Raw genomic sequence first — 22,939 nt, 5'->3', positions numbered from 1 at the left:
GCAAAATGACATTTCCAGATCTGTATTTGCATCATTATATTTTTGCTTCAGGTAAAGAATTACATGCATATTCCTATATTATTGCACACTCTTAAATCTCACATTCGGTCCTTTAAATGAGGATAAAATTTGTAAAGGTTGTGTTTTAGCTGCTATATTGCTATAATTGATTTCTCGGCTAATATTCCTACAATGCAAAAGTTTTAATTGACCATACGTCACCAAACACATCTATTTTGTGTCATCCTCCATGCTTTACGTTTGCATGGTGTCCAATAATATAGCATCCCATAATAAAGCTGCTGTGTCTGGAGTGTGACAGCAGAGCCACAGGCTTTTTTGTTCCTGCTGATGAATGTCTCGCATCATCTCTGGAGCAACAATCATTGCTCCTCTAACCTCTCTACGCCGCTGTGTGCTGCACGCCGCCTTTCAGAGAAAAGATACAACTGTAAAAAGATATTTATTCCTGAAATGTGTGAAAATGTGTGAATCCAACACTGGATGTGACGAGGTGTGGCTCGCTGCCTTTACCACGGTGTGAGCAGAGTAGTTTCCATCATCTGAACGGGGAGGAAATCTAAAAATATCAAGCCCAGCATCCATCAGTCGAATAGGGTTATCTTTATTTATTTATTTTGTATGTGTTCTCTGTGTTTTATGAGAGAAAAAGCATCACATTTACCCACATTATATCATCCATTGCTTCACTTATTATATGCATTCATCATAGCTTGAGGTTTAGTGAGCGGATTGGGTGACAACCTCCACCTTCATGTGTTAAAGCTGCATTCTCTCTAGTGTCCACCAGGGGGCGACTCCTGGTTGCATAGAAGTCTATGAGAAAATGACTCTACTTCTCTCTTGATTTATTACCTCAGTAAACATTGTAAACATGAGTTTATGGTCTCAATCTCTAGTTTCAAGTCTTCTTCAATACAGCATGATGTTCATTTAGTAAATGATGGTCCATTTAGAGTCAAACAGACCATAAAGCAGGGGATGCTTTAGGGGCGGGGCTACACAGTGATTGACAGGTCTCTACCAGAGACGTGTACGGCGTCTCTACGTCACTCCTCCTCAGTCCAGATATGGTCACTTCCTGTTCATCGGTTGCAAAAAAACATGGCGGCGGCAAAATGGCCGAACTGGAGGCTTCAAAACATCAGCCCACAAACCGATAGGTGACATCATCACAACTACGTCCACTTCTTCTATACAGACTGTGATTCATAAACCACTGCAGCTGTAAGACGCTCGTCATCTGAAGGTTGAGACAAATACTTACAAACTCTGTTACTCTGCTACAAAGGAAGTTTTAGAAAGTAAAACTCCATAAAAGGTCCGTGCAGTACGTCAGTGACTTCCTGTTCAGTCTGCTGTTCCTTCAGGTCGATCCAGGTTGTCTTTGTTCAGCGTACATGTCGTCTTATTCTTCTTCTTCTTCTTGGTATTTTAAATCATATTGCTGTTTTTCCACGGATGCATCTGCAGTTTGATGTTCAGTCTTTATGTTGCTTTTTTTTTTTTTTACAGCTGGCAAATGCTGCTCACTGGCAATCAAGCTACTGGCAGGGATGTGATTTTGAGTGTTTATCAGACAATGTTGTCGTCAGCCACACTTAAAGTCGAGTCTGCGTCAAGGCCGAGAACAAAAACTCTGATCAGTGCCGACTCAATACTCATCTTTATGTAATGTTGTGTTACTGTTGTTCGTAGTGAGAGTCAACTGTGGTCTCAGTCAGACCAGTACAGTCCTGTAGATTAGGAAAACGTTTTAATGTGAAAGGAAAGCAACATTTACTACGTCCACTTCTATCGCCATTTTTATTGCCTCTGAACGGCTCTCAACATGGCGACGACTTATCCGGTAGCTAGCAGCTAACAGCGCTAACAGTACAAACTGCTGCATATACTGTATATATATATATATATATATATATGCCTAACAGGCAATCTCTGTTAGCACTGGTAGCGCTGCAGCAGTTAGCGTTGTTAGCTGCTAGCTACCGACTCAGCCGTCACCATGTTGAGAGCTCAATCTCATAAATATCACCTTTTAGTTAAGATTTTGATTAGTTTCTGTCGTGTTTTAGAGCGAACACTATATTCATTCATAAAAACTGCAGAATAAATAGTTCACTGTGAGGATTCACTCTGAATATCTGGGCTAAATACTGTCCCACAGTCACCCCTTGGGTCTGGGACATTAAATGACTGAATCATCACTGAAAATAGCTTCAGTTCTCAGGATGTCAGCAGGCGTTTGGGATCCGTGTCTCCTAAAGTCAGGCCATGAGGGAAATGAGGGGGAACGTTGCATTCGCGGGTCACCGGGCCGTCGGAAGCGGCGCGCTGGCGCTCCGAGCTGCTTCTGCAAACAAAACCCTCCGGTCGCTTTGCCTCGGTGCTCCGGTGGCATCAATTCTTAATGCTTCCTGGTTGTTAACATTTAAAGAAAAACCACTTTGTGTGTCAGTGGGAGGTTTTATTTTTTAAGGTCTCCACAGCTTTATGTTTCACTTTGAGCACGGAAACACTCAATACGCCTGTCATATGTGACAATTATTCCGTTTGTTTGTCTTCTTCTGTTGTTCCAAATCGTTAGATACATGATAGCTTGTTAGCGCTCCCAGCAGATGTGAGACCGTTTTTCTATTCATGGCCCTGGTTGAGCTGAGATTGTGTTTTTTTTAAAATATGATTATTTTCTGTACATCAGATAAACCCAGAATCAATGCAGCTATTTATGTTTTATGCTGAGATCAGTTTCACCTTATGAAGGAATCGCTGTTTCTTCCAAACCCGTATTGATCGGCCGTAGTTCATCCATGAGATGTTAGTCGATGCCTCCTGAACTGAGACAGACGGGTTTGCTCAGAGCCCACTAGCTGCTGCTGCTGCTTCACAGCTCGCTGTCTCTTTAAGCGGCAACTCGGCTACCTCGGTATTGCTTGGCAACTGAAAGCTTTAGCAGCTCCCTAAGAAGTTAAATTGCATCAGTTGGCGATTAATATGGCAGCAAGTGAGGCGGCCGAGTCAGGTGGTCTCTCGCACAGAAGCCTAAAAAAACAAGGATCCCTTTTTGTGTTTGTGTGCAGAGGTCCTCTCAAAGAGAGAAGTCTGTTGTTAGGAGCTGCTGAAGCTCAAATAGATGTTTTATTGGAAGAACCTGCAGCAGATCACGCCGTCTCAGTCCCACGTGTTGAGAATCCTCCGAATTTATTCTCCCAAAAGAATTTCTCCAACAGGCAGTGACAAAATGAAAATGTCAAATTGGAGAGCACACTCTCCAGCAGAAGAGCGGATTATTACAGTTTTAAATACACAAAAGTAGTCTTTGGCTGGTTTAATTAACAATGTGACTCCTTTTGTCTTGAATCCACTACAGCTGAGTTGTCAGTCAAATGCAGGAGGCTGGAAAAGAAAAGCACCTTTTTTTTTAATACTGCAGGTGTTTTAAGTGCCGGACGCCCAAAAGCTCTGTGACAAATGTGGAAATGACAGATTACTGAGAGGCTGCAGGGTGGAAATTAAATGCCTGAAAAAATCACTATCCCATTTATTTAGAATGACAATGAAGACAAAGGAGGAGGCAAATATGTGACAGAGAAGAAGAAGATGAAGTGAACCGAATCCAAAATGAAGAGCAAAAGAATCCATGTTGTTGTTATAGTTTGCATAGTTCTCCCAATGCAGCTAAAGATGTTAAACGCTGCTATTCATCCTCATACATTCAGAGTGACGCATCAGATTGACCGTTCAGTTTATTCTCCAGAGGTTTTGTTGGTTTTGTTTTTACTTTAACGCAGATCTGATCATTTTGGGCGGCTGCTCTCATTACAGTTCTGGTAAAACTGGTTGAAAAGACAGATGACCACCATTAACATTAATGGTCTTCTGTGGTTCCTCAATAGTTTATTTCATGACGATCGTTCAGTGGATGTTGAAGTATTTCAGTCTGATCTAGAATGGTGGAGCGATCGACTGACTGAATATTTATCTCTAGAGCCAAGCTGTTAGCGTGGCCAATAAGATGTAAGTACGCAAAACGTATTCTATGTAAATCGGGGCACATTTAATGGTTAGTTTGTCCAGATTATGTCTGAGATACAGACAAAAACGTCCGGTTCCGACGAATGGACCCGATGCTTCATGTGTTAAAGCTGCATTCTCTCTGCTGTCCACCAGGGGGCGACTCCTCTGGTTGTATAGAAGTCTATGAGAAAATGACTCTACTTCTCTCTTGATTTATTACCTCAGTAAACATTGTAAACATGAGTTTATGGTCTCAATCTCTAGTTTCAAGTCTTCTTCAATACAGCATGATGTTCATTTAGTAAATGATGGTCCATTTAGAGTCAAACAGACCATAAAGCAGGGGATGCTTTAGGGGCGGGGCTACACAGTGATTGACAGGTCTCTACCAGAGACGTATACGGCGTCTCCACGTCACTCCTCCTCAGTCCAGATATGGTCACTTCCTGTTCCCTGGTTTAAAAAAAAAAAGATGACGACTGCCAGAATGCCAAACTCAAGGCTTCAAAACGTCACCACTTCTTATATACAGTCTGTGGTGAGATACCAGGAGCTTTGAATTAAAAGGTCCTCTTTGCCTTTTATTAATCACCACAACAAAGCATTCTTAAAGTATAATCTTTGGATTCTACTTCATGCTTGTCCTTTAAAAAACGATCAGGTGTTTGCAGCCTCTTCTACGGCTGGTCGTAGAAACAGAAAGTAGACTTGAAGCTCAGTACATCTAGTCGGGTCCAGTCAGCATCAATGCTCCTCTAACTCTATCCCCTTTGTTTACCACAGTGAGCTGCCATATTGCAACTCGCAGCTAAACAACGTTAAGTTGCTTTTCCCCTGAAGAAATATTCTGTCGTTACGCAGCAGAGTGTCGGATTAACTTCACGTCCTCCAGGACGGAGTCATTTCTTCCTGCCACAATCTTCTTTTATGTCTCCTGCCCTCTACACTGCATTGATATCCAATTGATCTTTTTTGTACTGTGGGGTTAAATGTTAATTTCCGCTCAATTTATTTCTCGACGGGGAAGAAATTGATTCGACACATGATTGGGCACTTTTAAGGCAGTAGGGGTATTATCTCTAGATGTTAGGAGAGACATTGTTTGTGTGTGTGTGTGTGTGAAAACAACAAAACAGGTCAACGAGACATGAAAAGACGGGATTAATTCCACCGAGTCGTCCTTCAAAGTCCGAGAGACATGAATAATTACCTCGTTAATGACGGTGTCTCTGCCGTGGCCTCACTATAGCTGATTAACCATATGATGCTCCTCACATTGAGAGGAAAGGAAACCATTCATCAATCGATAATACATTGATGTAATGAATATAGTTTGATAAGATTATTCATTTCAATAAGATTTCAAGCTGAAGAGACAAACATAGTGATGGTGGTTTAAGGATCGTACAGAGCGGACTGACTTCCATTGAGGTTTCTCTGCACTTGTTAGCTGTTCTGCAGCTCGTCTTAGTCACAGAAGACATTTTGACATTTCACATTTGAGAAATGTGATTTAAAAAATATTGCTGACTTCCATTTGTCTGCTTCAGTTTCAGGGTCCATTGAAGCTCTTGTTAATGTTTTTAGTAATTCCTGTGCTTTTCCTACTATGACGAGTCAAAACGTATGTCTCAGTCTCTTAAATTCCTTTTTTTGTTGTTATAATTATTCTGTTCTGGTTAGAAAAGATGAGCAGTTCAACTGTACTGTAACTTACTGTAACAACATAGGTGACGTTTACTTGCAACAACCCAGTACCCGTTAATTCCCAGAGTGCACATTTTAAAGGTTATATATACGATATACAGCATTAATATAGCAGCAAACGACTATTTGTCAATCACTGTGTAGCCCCGCCCCTAAAGCATCCCCTGCTTTATGGTCTGTTTGACTCTAAATGGACCATCATTTACTAAATGAACATCATGCTGTATTGAAGAAGACTTGAAACTAGAGATTGAGACAATAAAGGTCGAAAAAAGTAATAAAAAGGTCATCGTATAGTATAGTATAGTATAGTATAGTATAGTATAGTATGTCAAAAGAAGTCACGGTAAATGTTCGTCCTTACAGGGAAACACACTGTTGAAGGGAAAAGCAAGCAAGCAAGTAAGTGAGGAGTTGGCCAATGAGCTCTCTCCTCCGCTCCTCCCAGAAACCATTAGCTGCAGGATTCTCAGAAGTCAAACTTAGCGAGCTCCACTCAGCCGTTTGACAGATACCGGCTACATCTCGCTATTCCGGTGTCATCTCTGGAACTAGATGCTTGGTTTCCTGCAGCTGTTGTTGGTCAAAGTAAATAAATGTCTGCTACGGTGTTTTCCACTGTCCTTAAATAATCCAACACACCTCAGTGGTGATGGTGGAAATAACCAGGTCTACTGTAGGTTCTTAACTAAGTGCATTGAGTTGCTAAACATGACAATAAAAGTGTTAATCGTGCAAAGCAAAGGAAATACATCATCAGTGAATGTTTGCATATATGTTCACTATGATACACCACTGAAACAGTCTGCTTGTTTCAATCAAATGCTTATTATTACGTCATATCACGTAATACTGTTTTATGTGTTTTTATGCCATGGTTTTAGTATTTACACATATTTTATTTCTTATTTTATTTCACTCGAATTTTACTTTTTACTGTTTTACCATGAACAATTTATTCAATGTTTTATTTATTTATTTTTCTTCACCTAACTTGATGTGCATGTGTCTCTTCATCTACGTGATTTTTCTGTTTTTTGGTCAATCATTTTTTAAAGCACTTTAAATTGCAAATTATTTGTTTGAAATCTTCTATAAACATGGAACTTGATTCATTGATTGAAAGTCAACACATACTCCGGTAACTGAAATGTGAATGTTCTTTGTGAATCCGTATTCTGACTTTAAATGCACCGAAACTTACAAAGAACAGGTCGTTTCACCGGCCATTCTTAAGTTGGGACAACTTTACAAAGTTAAGTAAATACAACAAAATGTAAATTAACTTAACAGGTTGATATAAAGTAAACATAACTTCAGACTAATAGTTATATTTACTTAACTTTTTCAAGTTTCCTAGATTTATTTAACTAAGACCAACCAAAATTTTACAGTTTAACCCAACCACCAAATTATGCCCAAAAATAGGTTTTCCTCCTAAAAATGCTGATTACTAGTCGGCTCGATTATGTCTTGTAACAACACGTCAGGATGAGTCCGACTGAAGCACATGATTTTAAGTATCTGCTACCTTCAGTGCCTTTTAATAAACCCGTATTCTAAAGCTATTTCCTCTTAGTATACTTAATCACACATTAAACCAAATGTAATCCCTGACAGCCAGCACTAATTAAACCGGTTCATTACCAAACACACAATCAATTCAATCTCACAGTCGCTCACACCGGGGTGAAGGTATCGACCCCTCTGACCGGCCGCTGCGTATCCGTACCGCTCTGCTCTGATTCACTGGGCAGATCTTTGGCTGGAGGTAAATATATGGATCTATTTGCACATCTCAGTGGAGGATGTGGTCGGTCAGAGGCTCCGATGAGAGCATTAAAAGACAGAATGAAAAGCAGCAGATCTCCAGAGAGTTCACGCTGACCTGAGAGATGTTTAGTATGGCATATATAGATATATATAGATATAGATCTATATATGCCATTGATTAATCATGTGTAGTAGTTGGGGGCTAGGTTTCTTCCCATATTGATCTGCTTAACTTTACTAGAGCAATTAAAAGCGAAGCATTTAACCTCGGTAGTTTGACATCCCGGTTGTTTGATTAAAGGTACAGTTTGTATTACAGAATAAGAAAACAGTAAGAATATGTGTTAATAAAGGAGCTGCACCCTTTAAATGACTCGACATTTGGTTTGTTTTTTCCTTATCAAAGTTCTTTTTGGCAGTTCCTGGTGTGCGTGGGCGTCTTATTAAGACAGGAATGGTAAACAGCCAGTTTGACCAGATCCATGTTGGCTCTGGTCCAACTGGACAGTAAGTTCAACGAGCTGACATCATTTCCATTGTTCTAAAGGATGAAAGTGTTTTGTGAACAGAAACACTGTCCTACAGCAACTTCTCTTAAGATACATTCGTAGTGCATTGAGAGAAATAATGAAGGTCCGCAGCTGAAATAGAGGTGAACCTCACACGGACATTCATTGATTTCTATTATTCTGCTTCAGCCGGTTCTCAAATACAGACCGACCCCAGAAAACCATCTGAACGCCCTTAACAACATCTAGATGATGTATTTTAAGGTGAGGTTTTTATTTTAAATTCACCAGTTTGCAGTTGACAGACTGAATAATTGGTGTGTTGTGTAACATTTTCGGATATTTTTCTCCCCCTCTGTGACGCACTTTATTATTCAATTATATTTATGATTTATTACTATTTAATTTATTATAATAACTAGACTCTACAAAAAAGGCATAACAAATGGTAATTCATTTCGATCACCTTGATAGTAGCCGACTCCCTCCTATTAAGAGACATTATTTATAGAGATAAATTGGGATTAAGGACACTCAACACTAACAGCGTCCAGATAACAAATGTCCCTGATAACGCCCCGAATAACACATCTGAGTCGAATTTAGCAGGAGGAAAGCTAGTTAACGTTAGCTGTTAGCTGTTAGCAGCCGGTGGGCAGAACAGCCCTACATGGCTTAATAACAATGCTAACAGCTAACGCTAATGGAGGTTCCATTTTATGATGCATTCAAAAGTCTATTCAGTAAAATATCGGGCGAAGGTCATTTATGACGTCATCATGATGAGTTTGAGAGAAACTTGAGACGGATCATCAGATATGACGATATTAAATGTACGATGGTCTCTTTACTGATAGAGGATCAGGACTAAACTGAGACTGGTTCATACAGAGGATCAGGACTAAACTGAGACTGGTTCATATAGAGGATCAGGACTAAACTGAGACTGGTTCATACAGAGGATCAGGACTAAACTGAGACTGGTTCATATAGAGGATCAGGACTAAACTGAGACTGGTTCATACAGAGGACCAGGACTAAACTGAGACTGGTTCATATAGAGGACTAAACTGAGACTGGTTCATATAGAGGACCAGGACTAAACTGAGACTGGTTCATATAGAGGACTAAACTGAGACTGGTTCATATAGAGGACCAGGACTAAACTGAGACTGGTTCATATAGAGGACCAGGACTAAACTGAGACTGGTTCATATAGAGGATCAGGACTAAACTGAGACATGGTTCATATAGAGGATCAGGACTAAACTGAGACTGGTTCATATAGAGGATCAGGACTAAACTGAGACTGGTTCATATAGAGGATCAGGACTAAACTGAGACTGGTTCATATAGAGGATCAGGACTAAACTGAGACTGGTTCATATAGAGGACCAGGACTAAACTGAGACTGGTTCATATAGAGGATCAGGACTAAACTGAGACTGGTTCATACAGAGGACCAGGACTAAACTGAGACTGGTTCATATAGAGGACTAAACTGAGACTGGTTCATATAGAGGACCAGGACTAAACTGAGACTGGTTCATATAGAGGATCAGGACTAAACTGAGACTGGTTCACAGCCAGTTAAAAGTTCCTCAGAGCGTTTGTTATTCCGTACGGCCACAGCTGACAATGCTACCAATTAGCTGCACTTTTTGCCACAGTGTTGCAACTACCTGATTACAAAAACATAACCGAGTTCTGCAGCCTCCTCTGAACTTCGTGACGGCTACTAATAACAGCTCTGACAGTCCCGCCCAAACATCCGCACCACTGACTTCCAATTAATACCGTGTCATCCCGGAAACATGACGATGAGTCCTTCCCGCTGCTATCTGTTGCGTCTCTGGAGAGGAGAGCCTGAGTGAGCTCAGCACCACCGAGTCAGTCTGGCGTTCGCTTGTCTAGGTTCGCTCCTCTCCGTAGAATTAATTGTCGTCGGTAATTAATCCGGGACCCGTCTGACGCCTCTGCCTTGTTTGGGTCTAATTGATAAACAGGAAGAATTGAATTTGCTCGTTTGTGTGGCGATGAATCTCTTGACTACAGCGTCGCTCGGTTTCAAACCGTGTTGTCTGCAGTCTTCATCAAGTCCGCTAATCAAGGTTCTTTTTGTGAAGGTTGGGGTCAAATCGCCCATTGTGTACAGCTACAGCCAATGACAAGCACAGACAACCAGTCTGTCACAAGGAACACAATCAATCAACAAGTCCTCAAAGCTTAAAGTCACTGTGAGGAACCTTTATCTGGTTCTGAACCAGTCTCAGTGTAGTCCTGATCCTCTATCAGACCTCCATCAGTAAAGAGACCATCAGAGAGAAGATGGTCTGTTTCTATAGAGTTATTCTTGATGCTCGTCATCGGAGCCACCGGGTCGGATTCTAGTGAAACCAGATGAACTCATGCAGGTTCACCAGACTGTCATTTGTTTTCTTGTATTTAAGTTGTATACTTTAAGTCTATGTTGGTAGTCTAGTCTTTTCTGCTGTTTTCTTGGTCCACACTGGTCTTATCTTCGGTTTGTCAGTTATCTGTGAATCAATTTGAACTGCACCAACCTGCGTGAAATGTTCTACACAAATACAGTTTGGTTGATTGCGTCTTTGCATGTGTAACTTTGGTTTGGCACGAACCCTTTTTTAATCATATATCAGAGTTTATGCAGATACACGTCATACGAGACGACGGCGACGACGGAAGCTTTTCCTGAGACAACCGTTCAAACTGTGGCTCTTTTGTGTTCAGGTGAAGCAGATCATGGAGGAGGCTGTGACGAAGAAATTTGTCCACGAAGACAGCAGCCACATCATTGCTCTGTGCAGTAAGTACACACACACACACGCACACACACACACACACACACACACACACACACACACACACTTGTTGAACTCCTCAGCAGGTGTTGCTTCCCCGTCAAGGACACATGCTTGACGTCACTGTGCCCCTGAATCTGCTGCTGCATCAATGGAAAGTTAATACTCGCAGCGGAGCTAATGGAAACCAATTTCAGAGACAGGCTGTACAAAACCCAGGCTTTCTAAGCCCCAGACGTGTGTGTGTGTGTGTGTGTGTGTGTGTGTGTGTGTGTGTGTGTGTGTGTGTGTGTGTGTGTGTGTGTGTGTGTGTGTGTGTGTGTGTGTGTGTGTGTGTGTGTGTTGGGGTTGCCCCTCCTGACCGGATGGTCGGGCTTGCAGTCGTGTGTGAGTCACGGCTTCCATGCTGGTCGAACAGATGACCGGCGACGCAGTGGAAGCTTTTTGCATGATAACACAGAACTAGGTTTCTCAAATAGATACAAAAAAAAATTACAGTTTGTAAATATGTATCAGTTCAAATATATCGTTTTAGAGCAACGTATCCTCGAATGATGTTTTACTTCCTGTTTTCCTACAAAGGTCCAGTGTTAATGCGTGTTAGTGCTTCCTTTATGATGGATATCCTTGAAGGCAGTTCACTCTGAATCCACGGACAACATTACTTAAAAATCAGTGATTGAATGGTTAACGACATCTGAGTTTGAGGAAGGAAGGACGTTCCCTCTATAAAACCTGAGAGGTGTCGGCAGCACAGAGGTTTGTTTGAGGTGCAGGTTGTGTTCGGTTGACTCTCGGCGTCTCACGTGTTTATTTGATTGTTGCTCGTAGATGCTGTGTGCGAGTTCAGGGGAGAAATCTTTAGTGTCTAGTAATCAAAAAATATATGATGGCATACAATATATCAAACCTACGTTTGTGTTCGGTTCCTTTCATGAGACAAAATAGCCGCGAGCCGTCGTTCAAATCCTGCCGGACGCCCTCATGAGGAGAGAGAGAGAGAGAGAGAGAGAGAGAGAGAGAGAGAGAGAGAGAGAGAGAGAGAGAGAGAGAGAGAGAGAGAGAGAGAGAGAGAGAGAGAGCCTCTGGTCATTTGCTGCTGTTCAGGAATTCACTTGATGAAGATAGACCTGCTGTCATCTGGAAAACCCACAACAATCAAACATTAGCTGTGTTTTGAACCTTAGGGCCACCGTACTTACAGGACACCAACACATCTGCTGGACAGGACGATTTATAGCCGGACTCTAAATCAATCCTGGACGAGTTTTACCTCTTTTTTTATTAATCTAGTTCAAACACGCATCATATTTATTACTTTTCATTATAAACTGCAAAGTCAGTTTTCTTTGTGGGTTGTTTAGATCAGACGGTTTGGCTCCCCTTCTTATATGTCACATGCAGTTTATTTTAGAAGATCCTTCCTCCCATCTGAGTATCTCCACCCCCGGCTCGATACCTTTGCACCCCATTTTTCTTGCAAGCCAATCAGAGAAGACTGGGTCTTAAAGAGACAAGCGCTAAAACGGAGACAAACCGTATGAGAAAAATAAAGTGTTTATTGATCATTAAAGCATATAAAGATGTTCTGTTAAAGCATAAAATACAAGCATGAACCTGAACATGAACATGTTATGTCCCCTTTAAGATTTCTCATCTGACACCAAACAAGCTTATTTTCCAACATAGAGATGGTTCCAGATCGTAGATTCCCAATTGTTCCATAATATCCCGGTGGTGCTGTCCCTTCAGGCTGATCTGAGGCACAAGTTGTGATGTATTTGACTAGTTTATCCACAGGATATAGTTGGCTATGCTTCTATAATAATAATATTGTAAGTGTATAAAACTGTTTCCTGTGTGAATTCCCACCTTTTAAAACAACCAGCATGAAGCACACAAGCACACTTCTACTCGAGAGGCTTTTTCCTGATGTTGGTTTTGTAAGATTTAATGTATCCGCTGATACATAAATCATGCATTAAAACCATTACAGAGGCTTCTTTCAGAAAACTAAAATGTGTTTAATCAACCAAGAGACGGACACACAATCATCATTTAATCTCTAACTCAATATTAAAGTAGCATTTGATGGTCTGCTCATCATTTGTGGTGTTATCTTAATCTTATCTTGTTGTGGATTTCGATCACACTCGTAAATGCCCCATAAAGTATGTAGTTAAAGCTCCTCTTCATCAGCCGGCCACGACGTCGCTGTAACGCAGGCTCATCTTCAGCCGGTTGAGCTCGCCGACTCCTCGGGAAGGTTTGAGGTAAAAGGTCAGACGCTGATGATATTTGGTGACGTCAGAGCAGGAATGAGTCACCGCTGACCGACTCTGCCTCCCAATGAGACGTCTGCTATCGAACGCCAAACTAACTCCAGGTTTTTAGTGAAGAATTAGTAGAAAACACTCATTTCGTCTTAAGAATAGGAACGGACGGTCTTCTGCACAGTAACCGGTCATAGTGTGATGAAACCTGTGATCTACCGTCCTCACTCACACCTTCATTCATTTTCCAAATCTTCAAACACATCTCACTGTAAAGACTTTTATTTTGTGCAGAGTTGGCCTGAGTCCAATCCAACATGGAAAAGGTTCATCCTCTGAGGAGCATGAATGTGATCTGTAAATCTCACGGGAATCTGTTTGTTTCATTGTTGAACCAAAATGTTTGGAAGGTGTCAGATCTGCAAAATGAGTCGACAGACGAAGTGTGCAGCGTGAAATGATGTGCAAACAACCTGAAGAGTATGAAGAGAACAGTAATGTGACTTTACAGCGTACAGTGTTCTCTGATGTCAACACGTCGCTGCGACTCATCTCTTCCCTCCGCCTGCAGGCTTCCTCAGAGTTCTGCTGATGGACTTTGTGTTATTAGTGAACACTTTCCTCTGCGTCTCTTGTTCCGGGGGACGGAGGACGGCTGCTTATTAAATCAGAAGCAACACCTGAAATGCGATTTGCATAACTGAGGTACGATCGCCGAGTCGCCTACAACACCTTTAAATATTTTAGAGGGCTGGAGGCAGTAACCCGCGTGCAGCTGCTCCCTCAGCGTGCCCTTTACACCGCCGGCGTTACTCGTGTTGTCCGTTCATTACCGACGAAGATGAGATGATGTCTGTGTGGGCAGAATGTCTCTCTGCAGCAGGAAAGTAGGGATGCAAATCTGCACGAAAACGTTGGGTTGTGAACGTAGAACGTATGATAACTTCTGTACGTTTAGTACATTTTGTAGTTTATGTTTGAGATATGCAAAACATAGATACGTGGTATTTCTTTAAGGATAAAAAATACAAACTTTGTGTATAGTCTTTGAAAGTCTTTCGATGCCACGAGCTGAAATCACCAACTAGGTATTTTCAAACTGCACTTCCGCTCACTTCTGTTCCCTGGTTGTAAAAAAAACAACATGGCGGCGTCCGTAATCCAAGATGGTGACCGTGAAATTGGCGAACTCGAGGCTTCAAAACGTCATATATATATATATATATATATATATATATATATATATATATATATATATATATATATATATATATATATATATATCATAACTTATATACAGTTCATGGTATTATTGTACTGGAACTAGAAACGCTAGAAAATGGACTAAAAGCCCAAATGCGCTGTTGTTCACCAACAGGACATATTATGGTATGTTAGATGTAGCAGACGGACAGAAGTGACCCAGAGAAACGCATTGACTCGTGTGCATTAGACGGAAATGAGGGCGAAATGGAGGTAAACTGTGTCTTTTCTAGCTGCGGCCCATCCATTAGCCGTCTCCCTCCCTCTGTGATTGCTGCATTAAAGCTCGGCCGTAATGAAGCTTTTTAAAAGCTCGTGATGAAAGCGACTTCGTAACACGAACGCAAACGGAGAATCTGCCTCGTACTCATTTCCACGTATGTGCCTTAATACGTTTTAATAATGTGCTGACTTATTAGTGAACAATAATTGAATAAAAGGTTTCTGGGGAAAAAAAAAAGTACCTCGTTCATGCAAATGGGTCTCCATGTGAACCCACAGCAGCCACAGAGAATCTCTTCATTAACTCTGGAGGAATAACGTCCGTCTGCAGCATGAATTCATATCAGCTCTGAGCTTCTGCGGCTGTCTGCTCGTGTTTTTTCCCTCCGTGAGCTGAATCTAGTGGATATTACAGCGAATATAATGACCAACAACAACAACATCATTCTCTGTGATGCTGGGAAAACTCGTGCTTTATGAGTGTAATAGTCTGCTTTTATTGCTGCCCTCGGAGCCTCGGAGGCAGCGCTGAGAGGCTTGAGGTTTTTTAAGCTCCAAAGCTCTTTGTACAGTTTATTCACAGCAGCTTTATCCCGGCAGATCAACACGGTGAGTTATGGACGTCGTCACCGCGTAGCCCCAAATAAAATACACAATTCAAGCAGCTGTGAAGATCGACAAAAAGCATAATGTTTTGTGAAGAGATGAAATACCAGAGCGTACAAATCGAGGGGAGGGAATACATTAGCCTTGGTAGATTCATAGTATGAAGCAGGGCTGTAATTGTAAGTGTTTGATTTTACTTTACCAACCTCACGTTGCAGATCATCACGACTCATTTGGCTTTCGGTGGAAACTCTTAAAGTCACAGTAGAGACGGACAGCAGATGGTTGAGAGGTAGACGGTGCGCTGTTCACTGCGTTAACTGTATCTGAACCTTTTTAATATCCCAAGAAACTAATGTCAAAATACAGTTGTGGAAACAAAGGCTGTATATAGGAAGTGGACGTAGTCGTCGTCACGTCAACCGTCGGTTTGTGGACGTTACAATCTCGCCGTCGCCATCTTGACCGTCGCCATGTTGTTGTTTTTCTCAACCAGTGAACAGGAAGTGACCACATCTGGACTGAGGAGGAGTGACGTAGAGACTCTGTACACGTCTCTGGGAGAGACCTGTCAATCACCGTGTAGCCCCGCCCCTAAAGCATCCCCTGCTTTATGGTCTGTTTGACTCTAAATGGACCATCATCTACTAAATGAACATCATGCTGTATTGAAGAAGACTTGAAACTAGAGATTGAGACCATAAACTCATGTTTACAATGTTTACTGAGGTAATAAATCAAGAGAGAAGTAGAGTCATTTTCTCATAGACCTATACAACCAGAGGAGTCGCCCCCTGGTGGACACTAGAGAGAATGCAGCTTTAACACATGAAGCTGTGGCTTCACTGCCGGTAGAGGTGGACCTCAGTAGAATTAGGATTTTGGTCCACGGGGAATCTTCCCCAACAAACCCCTCAAAGCTTAGAAACACCCTCGCCTAAGGAGAAGCAGTGTTGATATCCAATAATACTCAGACGAAAGTTAAGTTTGAGTTGAATTGTGGGTTTATAGGGAGCTTGTAAATAGTCTTGGAGGGACCATTAAAACACGGTTGTTTCTGTGGAAACAGGAAATTGAGCAGCTCTCCCATCGGAGAGATCGCTCCTCTCATTCTGCTTCCTTCCATCTCGGTACTCATTCACGTCTCGGTATCTCTGATTAATCATCAAATCCTTTCCAACGTGTGCGTAAATGCCTTCGTGTTGGGATTGAGGAGAAAACATTTGCCCAGTACTTCCAGTTCCTGCTCCTCCTGCTCATCCACTTTGCATATTCTCTGCTGTCCTGCAGACTTATGGTCGGGCAGCATTTGGTTTAATCTGAACCAATGAGCACGTACTGTACCGCATTCCAATAATCAAGTGAGAAGTAGAGTCATTTTCTCATAGACTTCTATACAATCGTTTTAAGACACTTCAGCAACGACTTCACTCGGCAGAACCGGAGGTTGCCGCCCTGCTTTTGACTCTGCTTTGGTCTCCACCAACCTCTGAGAGAAACCGTGTGTTACTCTTCATCAGCGCTGCCTCAGAGGTTTGGTGAGACACAGACACCTACTAACAAAGACAATCAACGGGATGTTATTTTTTTGTGATTTCATTACTACGAACAATCTCTTTTTAATCGTAAAGAGTCATTTAATTCACTCTTAAAATCAAAAACATTCATCAATGCAGGTTTAAACCTGATATCAGTGAAGATCCTTTTACTCAGTGTGTTTTTGACTCATCTCGGTATATTCTTTAATCTCTTTCCTTGTGAAGTACGAGACACCGAGGGATGAAAAGACTTTAAACGTAGTAAACTTTCACACCCGTCAAAAACTCATTACAAATTAGATTCTGTTTGTTTTTGTATAATTTGGGTGAGCGTTTGTGCTGACGTAGAAAATAAGTGTCAGGTGCATCTGAGCTGTCTCCACTGAGATCATTAGCAGCTCTAATGAAGACTTAAGCTCATTAGGCAGCACTTGCTCGTCTCCCATTCTGTCGGTCTGACAAACTCTACCTCCGGCTGATTGTCGCCGCTCACAGTTCTGCAGCTCCGGAGTCTTTTAATGCGTCACCGCACACAGCCGGCTTTCTTCTTCACTTTTAAAATGACATTCGCCAAATGTTGTCCTCCTTTCTTTCCGGCACTTCCAGATCCAACCCCAGCTTCAGCAAACCTCTGACAGGAAAAATGAGGCCATTTTCGTTTTTTGTTACAGATATAATTTACATTTCTACAGAAATATTCTATTTCGTTGTGGTCATAGGAATGTGTTCACTGAGCTGCCAACAGGCTCAGATACGTCACCTCTTTTGATCAACACATGTCTGTGTGTGCAAGCGCAGCAGTAATGGAGCTCAGTGTGTGTGCAGCCTGTGATTGATGCCTTTAATAACGCTGGTGTAGCTTCAGGCCCGACAGGTTGACGGACACATGAGGTGGATGTGTGTGTCTCCGCCGTTTTTATTGTGACATAATTGTTTATTACTGTTTAGATTTAACTGGTGTTTGATTTGTAGCTCTCATACCTTCATGCCTTCAAGGAAAAGAAATCCACCTTTTTAAAATCCATCACTATTGATGAATGAGTTGTTGATGTAGCTCCGGCTCAAAGCGATTTGTTGGCAGCATCACATCACATGTATTTCCAGCACAGATGGGGAAGAAATCCAAAATGTTTTTAAGAGCCGGTAACATGAAGCGTTCACACCTCTGAGCAAAGACCTCGGAGCCACTCAGAGGAGAACATCTTCTCAAAGCCTCGGAGGAGATTCTTCTGGTGAGTGATTCCTGCACCGAGGCCCACTGAACCGCTGAAGCTCTTTCTTGTGAAATGGTTTGATTTTGACTTGGAGCAGATAAAACTGGAGCGCTTTTATTCGCAGAGAGAGAGTTCAAGCTGCTGCAGCAGCTAGATGTTCCCTCAGCAGCAAATATACTTTAAGATATTAATGACATTCTTATCAAAGGCAGAGGTTACGCTGTTCTTTGCAATTCTCTCTGATCCCGATGCGAGCAAAGACCCGATCGCTTGACTCGACGGTTTATGCGTCCTGGCACGATCGGATGACAAAAAGTCTCATTGAAAAGGCCAAAGTTCAACATGCCAAGCCCCAAATAATAGACTTTATAGTGTAGTAACATCATAGAAATGTGTTCCGGGTATTTCTTCAGAAGGGACAGTTTCATGTTTATTCCTTCAGCAATAATTCTTTGGTTCATACATGTCAAATATAGACCCATCAGATGCTTCATCCAGCACTGTATCGGGTACAAATGTACCATATTCCACTATTTCTATCCGTTTCTGAGAGTCTACACCTGTCTGACTGGATGAGTCATGCTGCCGCTCCTCAGTTTGGTGCAGATAGAAAAAGTAAGAGAGTCCTGAGACGGACGCAAGAGTTTGCAAAGGGAAAAATATAAGAAACAGCGCGGAGGAGAGAAGAAACACGGCAGATATGATATCGATTTTTAGCCGAGAGGACGGGAAACACTCGCTCCTTCCGCCCACTTTCTCCTCGAGCTGCCCGACTCCCACATGGGAATCACAGAGTCTGCTGCTGAGCAGGTGACGAGTGTTTATGCAGCAGATTCATGCAGCTTTTTTTACTCTCGCACAAAGTGTTGTTGTGGCGAGCAGCGAAGAGGATCTCGTGTGTGTATATATATGTATATATATATATATATATATATATATGTGTTTTAAAAAATAGTTCTGGCATCGGGGGGGGGAAGCTAAACTTGAGTCTGCCATCGTATCGCTGTGACTTTTAAAGGAGGTCATAACCCAATCTTCCTCTTGAAAATAAAGAGTTTAATTCACGAGAAATAGAATACAGCCTTCAATTCAATACACGGAGGGGTTGAAGATATAGAAACCTTTCAATGTCGCATAGAAGAGATCACCGATCCGGCCCACAATATGAACAGACTCAAATTAAAGCTGCGCTCGAGGCAACTTATTATATCAGCGGCTCCGAACTCCTGAGAGGGAAAGAAGAAAAAATGTGGATTTCATAGCCAGAAATCCTGCGAGGTAGAAATAAATCAATCAGGTCTCATGTTTACCAGCGCTGGATTTCTATTTCATTTAATCTCTTCCTCTGGGCTCCCGTCAGCGAGAACACCGTGAATTCATTCAGGCAAACACGGACGTTTTCAGGCATTTCAATTATGGGGGGGGGGGGGTATTTCACAAATACACAGTGCAGCTTTAATTAATAGTCTTACCTGAGTCGACATGTGTCTGTGCTTCTGTTTAACCTCTGAACCCACCGAAGCAGGTTTGGGGCGTTCTTTGTCTCCCGTCACATGTTATTCTCTGTGGCTCCTCTGAGGACACAGAGCAGCCGTCACGAGGAGAAGAGAAACAGTTACCATGAAACAAACCATCAAATAAACCAATGTCTTTCATCATGTATTTTAGCACATTCATATAGCCCGTCCCCTCCTCCCCTCTCTCCTCTCCTCTCTCCTCTCCTCTCCTCTCCTCTCCTCTCCTGTCCTCTCTCCTCTCTCCTCTCCTCTCCTCTCCCCTCCTCTCCTCTCCCCTCCTCTCCTCTCCTCTCCTCTCCCCTCCTCTCCTCTCCTCTCCTCTCCTCTCCTCTCCTCTCCTCTCCTCTCCTCTCCCCTCCTCTCCTCTCCTCTCCTCTCCTCTCCTCTCCTCTCCTCTCCTCTCCTGTCCTCTCACCTCCTCTCCTCTCCTCCCCTCCTCTCCTCTCCTCTCCTCTGTGTTCACTTCCTGAAGTTCAGTCAGAGTTTCTCATCATCTGTTGTCAGGTGACGGTTGGTCTCAGGAGAATCGATCACGGCTTCACAGTTTCACTAAAGAGCTCAGAATAGTTTTTACAGAATCTGGTTAAACGGTTTTTCACGGCGAGATTTGAAATGAGACACGTAAACATGTTTTTGATGAAATATCACATGTTTAAGCTTCGTTTGCTTCCTCTGATGGAAGCGTTCGTCACACATGATGTGTTCAAAGACTATTGGAAAGATGAACATTCCATGATGTTTTTTTCACAGCTTATGGCTCTGATACACGGTGTAGTTTTGGTGTGTGTGTGTGTGTGTCTGATATTTGCTTTTTGAAGATGAGCAGCAGGACAGAGGAGCCTGTTGACTGGTAGAACTCTGGCTGCAGAGTCCGGGATCAGGGCCCTCTGAGTCTGATGGGTTGAGGGGAGGATGTTGGAGGGAGAGCGGATATGGTCAAAGGGGGGGTCAGCCAGGTGAACTGTTGCTGTAGCGCGACGGAGCTTCAGCCTCGGCCGGAGTCTTGAGCTTTCTCTGAGCGAGAGAGATCTCGGCGTCTGCTGTGACCGAGACGGTGGTCGAGTGATACGGAGGATGTGAGAGGGATCGGTGGGTTCAGGGCACGGCTCAGAGAATCGTACACGGAGACGATCACAGCGGGAATGAAAGCTGCAGAGACGACCAGCAGGGGAAGTCGTTTATGATGCACAAAGAAACAAACACACAATTTGATAGAATTCTCTCACAGATATGACAAACCTTTGACGACCTTCTCAAACACATGCATGCTGCACACACACACACACACACACACACACACACACACACACACACACACACACACACACACACACACACACACACACACACATACACATACGCGTATCTGTTTTTAATGGACATCCTCTGTTTCCACAGGAGAGATAAACACTCATCTTATCTCCAGGCCTTTAATCTGTGTGTGTGTGTGTGTGTGTGTGTGTGTGTGTGTGTGTGTGTGTGTTTATCGCCTCGTGATTCACGCCTCATCTTTACACCTCTTCCTCCACTCTCTCACGCTTCCTCCGTTCACCTTGTGACTTCCAACACCTTCTCTCTCTCTCTCTCTCTGTTTTCTTGCTTTTCAATTATTACTGTTTATCAGTGAAAACACAGAGAAGTGATGAGGAACGTGCTCGATGTTTAGATATCCTGTAAGCAGCAGACTAGTGCTGAACTAGGCTCTTTATGGAGGATAAATCATTTACTTAATACTTCAAATAACAACTTATAAAAGGTCGTTAGTTCTTCGGGACATTTGTAACATTGTTGTATGAACCCTTTATTCAGAATTGTACGTGACTTACAAACATTAGAAAATGTCTCTTGCCCCAGCGAGCCTCTCAGGTTCATCTTAAAACACAGATATTCATGTTGAGAGAAGGTTTGGCTGCTGTCATCACTCTGCTGTCCATACGGGCTGCAAAGAGACAAACATGACTCCTTAAGTCCAGATGTTAATGTTGAAATGAGGCTCTGGCAGACAAATCAAGTGGATATCTTCCAAACACTGTTTATTTATATACTCTGCGCTTCCACAAGCAGCGTGTTCTTGCTGAGCCACGGAACAGAGCGAGTGACCTGAAGAGGGACTTTGGTACAAAAGCAGATCATAACTTTGAAAGATATCCGCTGGATTTGCACAGAGCAGCGGATGGACGTGGACGGTGTCTCCCAGAACTCACAGAGAAATGTCTTCAAGAAGGGAACGTCAAAGACTGACTTTAAAAAATGATCCTTTAGGTTGAGTCTAAGACGAGTCCAACTCAGCCTACAGTTATATTATATGTTCAATTCTACAACCAGGCTGACAAAGGAAATGTTCAGCTAGTATAAAAGTCATACGGTCTGAGCAATACTTCACAGATGTTCCTCATTGTGCAGGTCTAGACTCAAGATATCACAGCTGTGCATAAATTGAGATAGAAAGTCTAAAGGTATGATGGTTTACTGCAGCAAAGAGACCTAGACGGTAAATAAGAACGTAGTCGTTTATGACGTCATCCATTGGTTTGAGGACTGATGTTTTGATGCCTCAAGTTTGGCATTTTGTCTGTCGCCATCTTGGTTTTTGACTGTCGCCATCTTGGGTTTTTTTAAACCAGAAGTGTATTGAAGAAGACTTGAAACTAGAGCTTGAGACCTTAAACTCATGTTTACAATGTTTACTGAGATAATAAATCAAGAGAGAAGTGAACTAAAGAGCCAAAAACACAAAGCACCAAAGGTTCTTCTTATTCATTGATTATAACTGTTCTATAAAGCGTCGGTAAATCATTTATTAACCATTGATGAATACATTCTGTCAAGGCTATCCTATTAGAAAGTGGTACTTTAAGCTCCTCAGCCTCAACATAAAGCCGTATCATCCCGTCATGGAAGATCACTAGTTGCTGCTGTGATCTATGAATTTATTTCACTCAGCGCGGCTCAGAGTGAGCCGTCGGATGAATTCTTCACTTCACATCCACCAAAACGAAGAGCTTCCAGCGGTGCCGCGGCGGCAGCAGGCCGGCATTTTTCAGAGCAGCCCTTCTCTTAACTGGCATCGTGTCCCATTACGGAGAATCAATGCTTCCACTGCGAGAAGACAGATGTGCTCATTACGTTTAGAGCGGAGCACTAATCACGGGGATTGTCAGAGACAGTCTGGGGCTGATTAAGAGCCGGCGTTGGAGGGGAGGGCTGCTGTGTCTTTGTGTGTTTGCATGTGGCTTCTCACCGGGGGGGGGTGTAACAAAAACACACCCGATAACACAGGGATATTTAAGTTTCTGCTGAGGATGCTTGATGTGCAGCTGAAACTTGGAAGCGGGCTGTTTGTGACGCGTGAGGTCTGACGGCTGGTCGTTTGACGTCACGGTGCTCTTCGAGGAGGCAGCTGTGCCGCGCTGTCTCTGCTCGGGCTGTCCAAGTCGTCTTCAGTCTCAAAACAACC

At 42.6% G+C, this 22,939-nt stretch overlaps 1 protein-coding gene across 1 annotated transcript in view; it reads left to right on the top strand.

Annotated features, from left to right (window-relative positions):
• sgsm2 (small G protein signaling modulator 2) overlaps positions 1-22,939 on the top strand; it is a gene marked incomplete at its 3' end in the record, with an annotated part of 61,006 nt that overhangs the window by 351 nt on the left and 37,716 nt on the right. Inside the window, exon 2 of the mRNA XM_079166983.1 lies at positions 10,779-10,854. Coding sequence (XP_079023109.1) covers positions 10,779-10,854 — 76 coding nt within the window. The remainder of the gene's footprint in view (positions 1-10,778; positions 10,855-22,939) is intronic.

Source organism: Pholis gunnellus (genome assembly GCF_910591455.1).
Source record: "Pholis gunnellus genome assembly, chromosome: 9".
Classification (NCBI taxonomy): Eukaryota; Metazoa; Chordata; class Actinopteri; order Perciformes; family Pholidae; genus Pholis; species Pholis gunnellus.
Note: the sequence above shows the minus strand (reverse complement) of the source record. Positions and strands in the feature narration are given on the sequence as shown.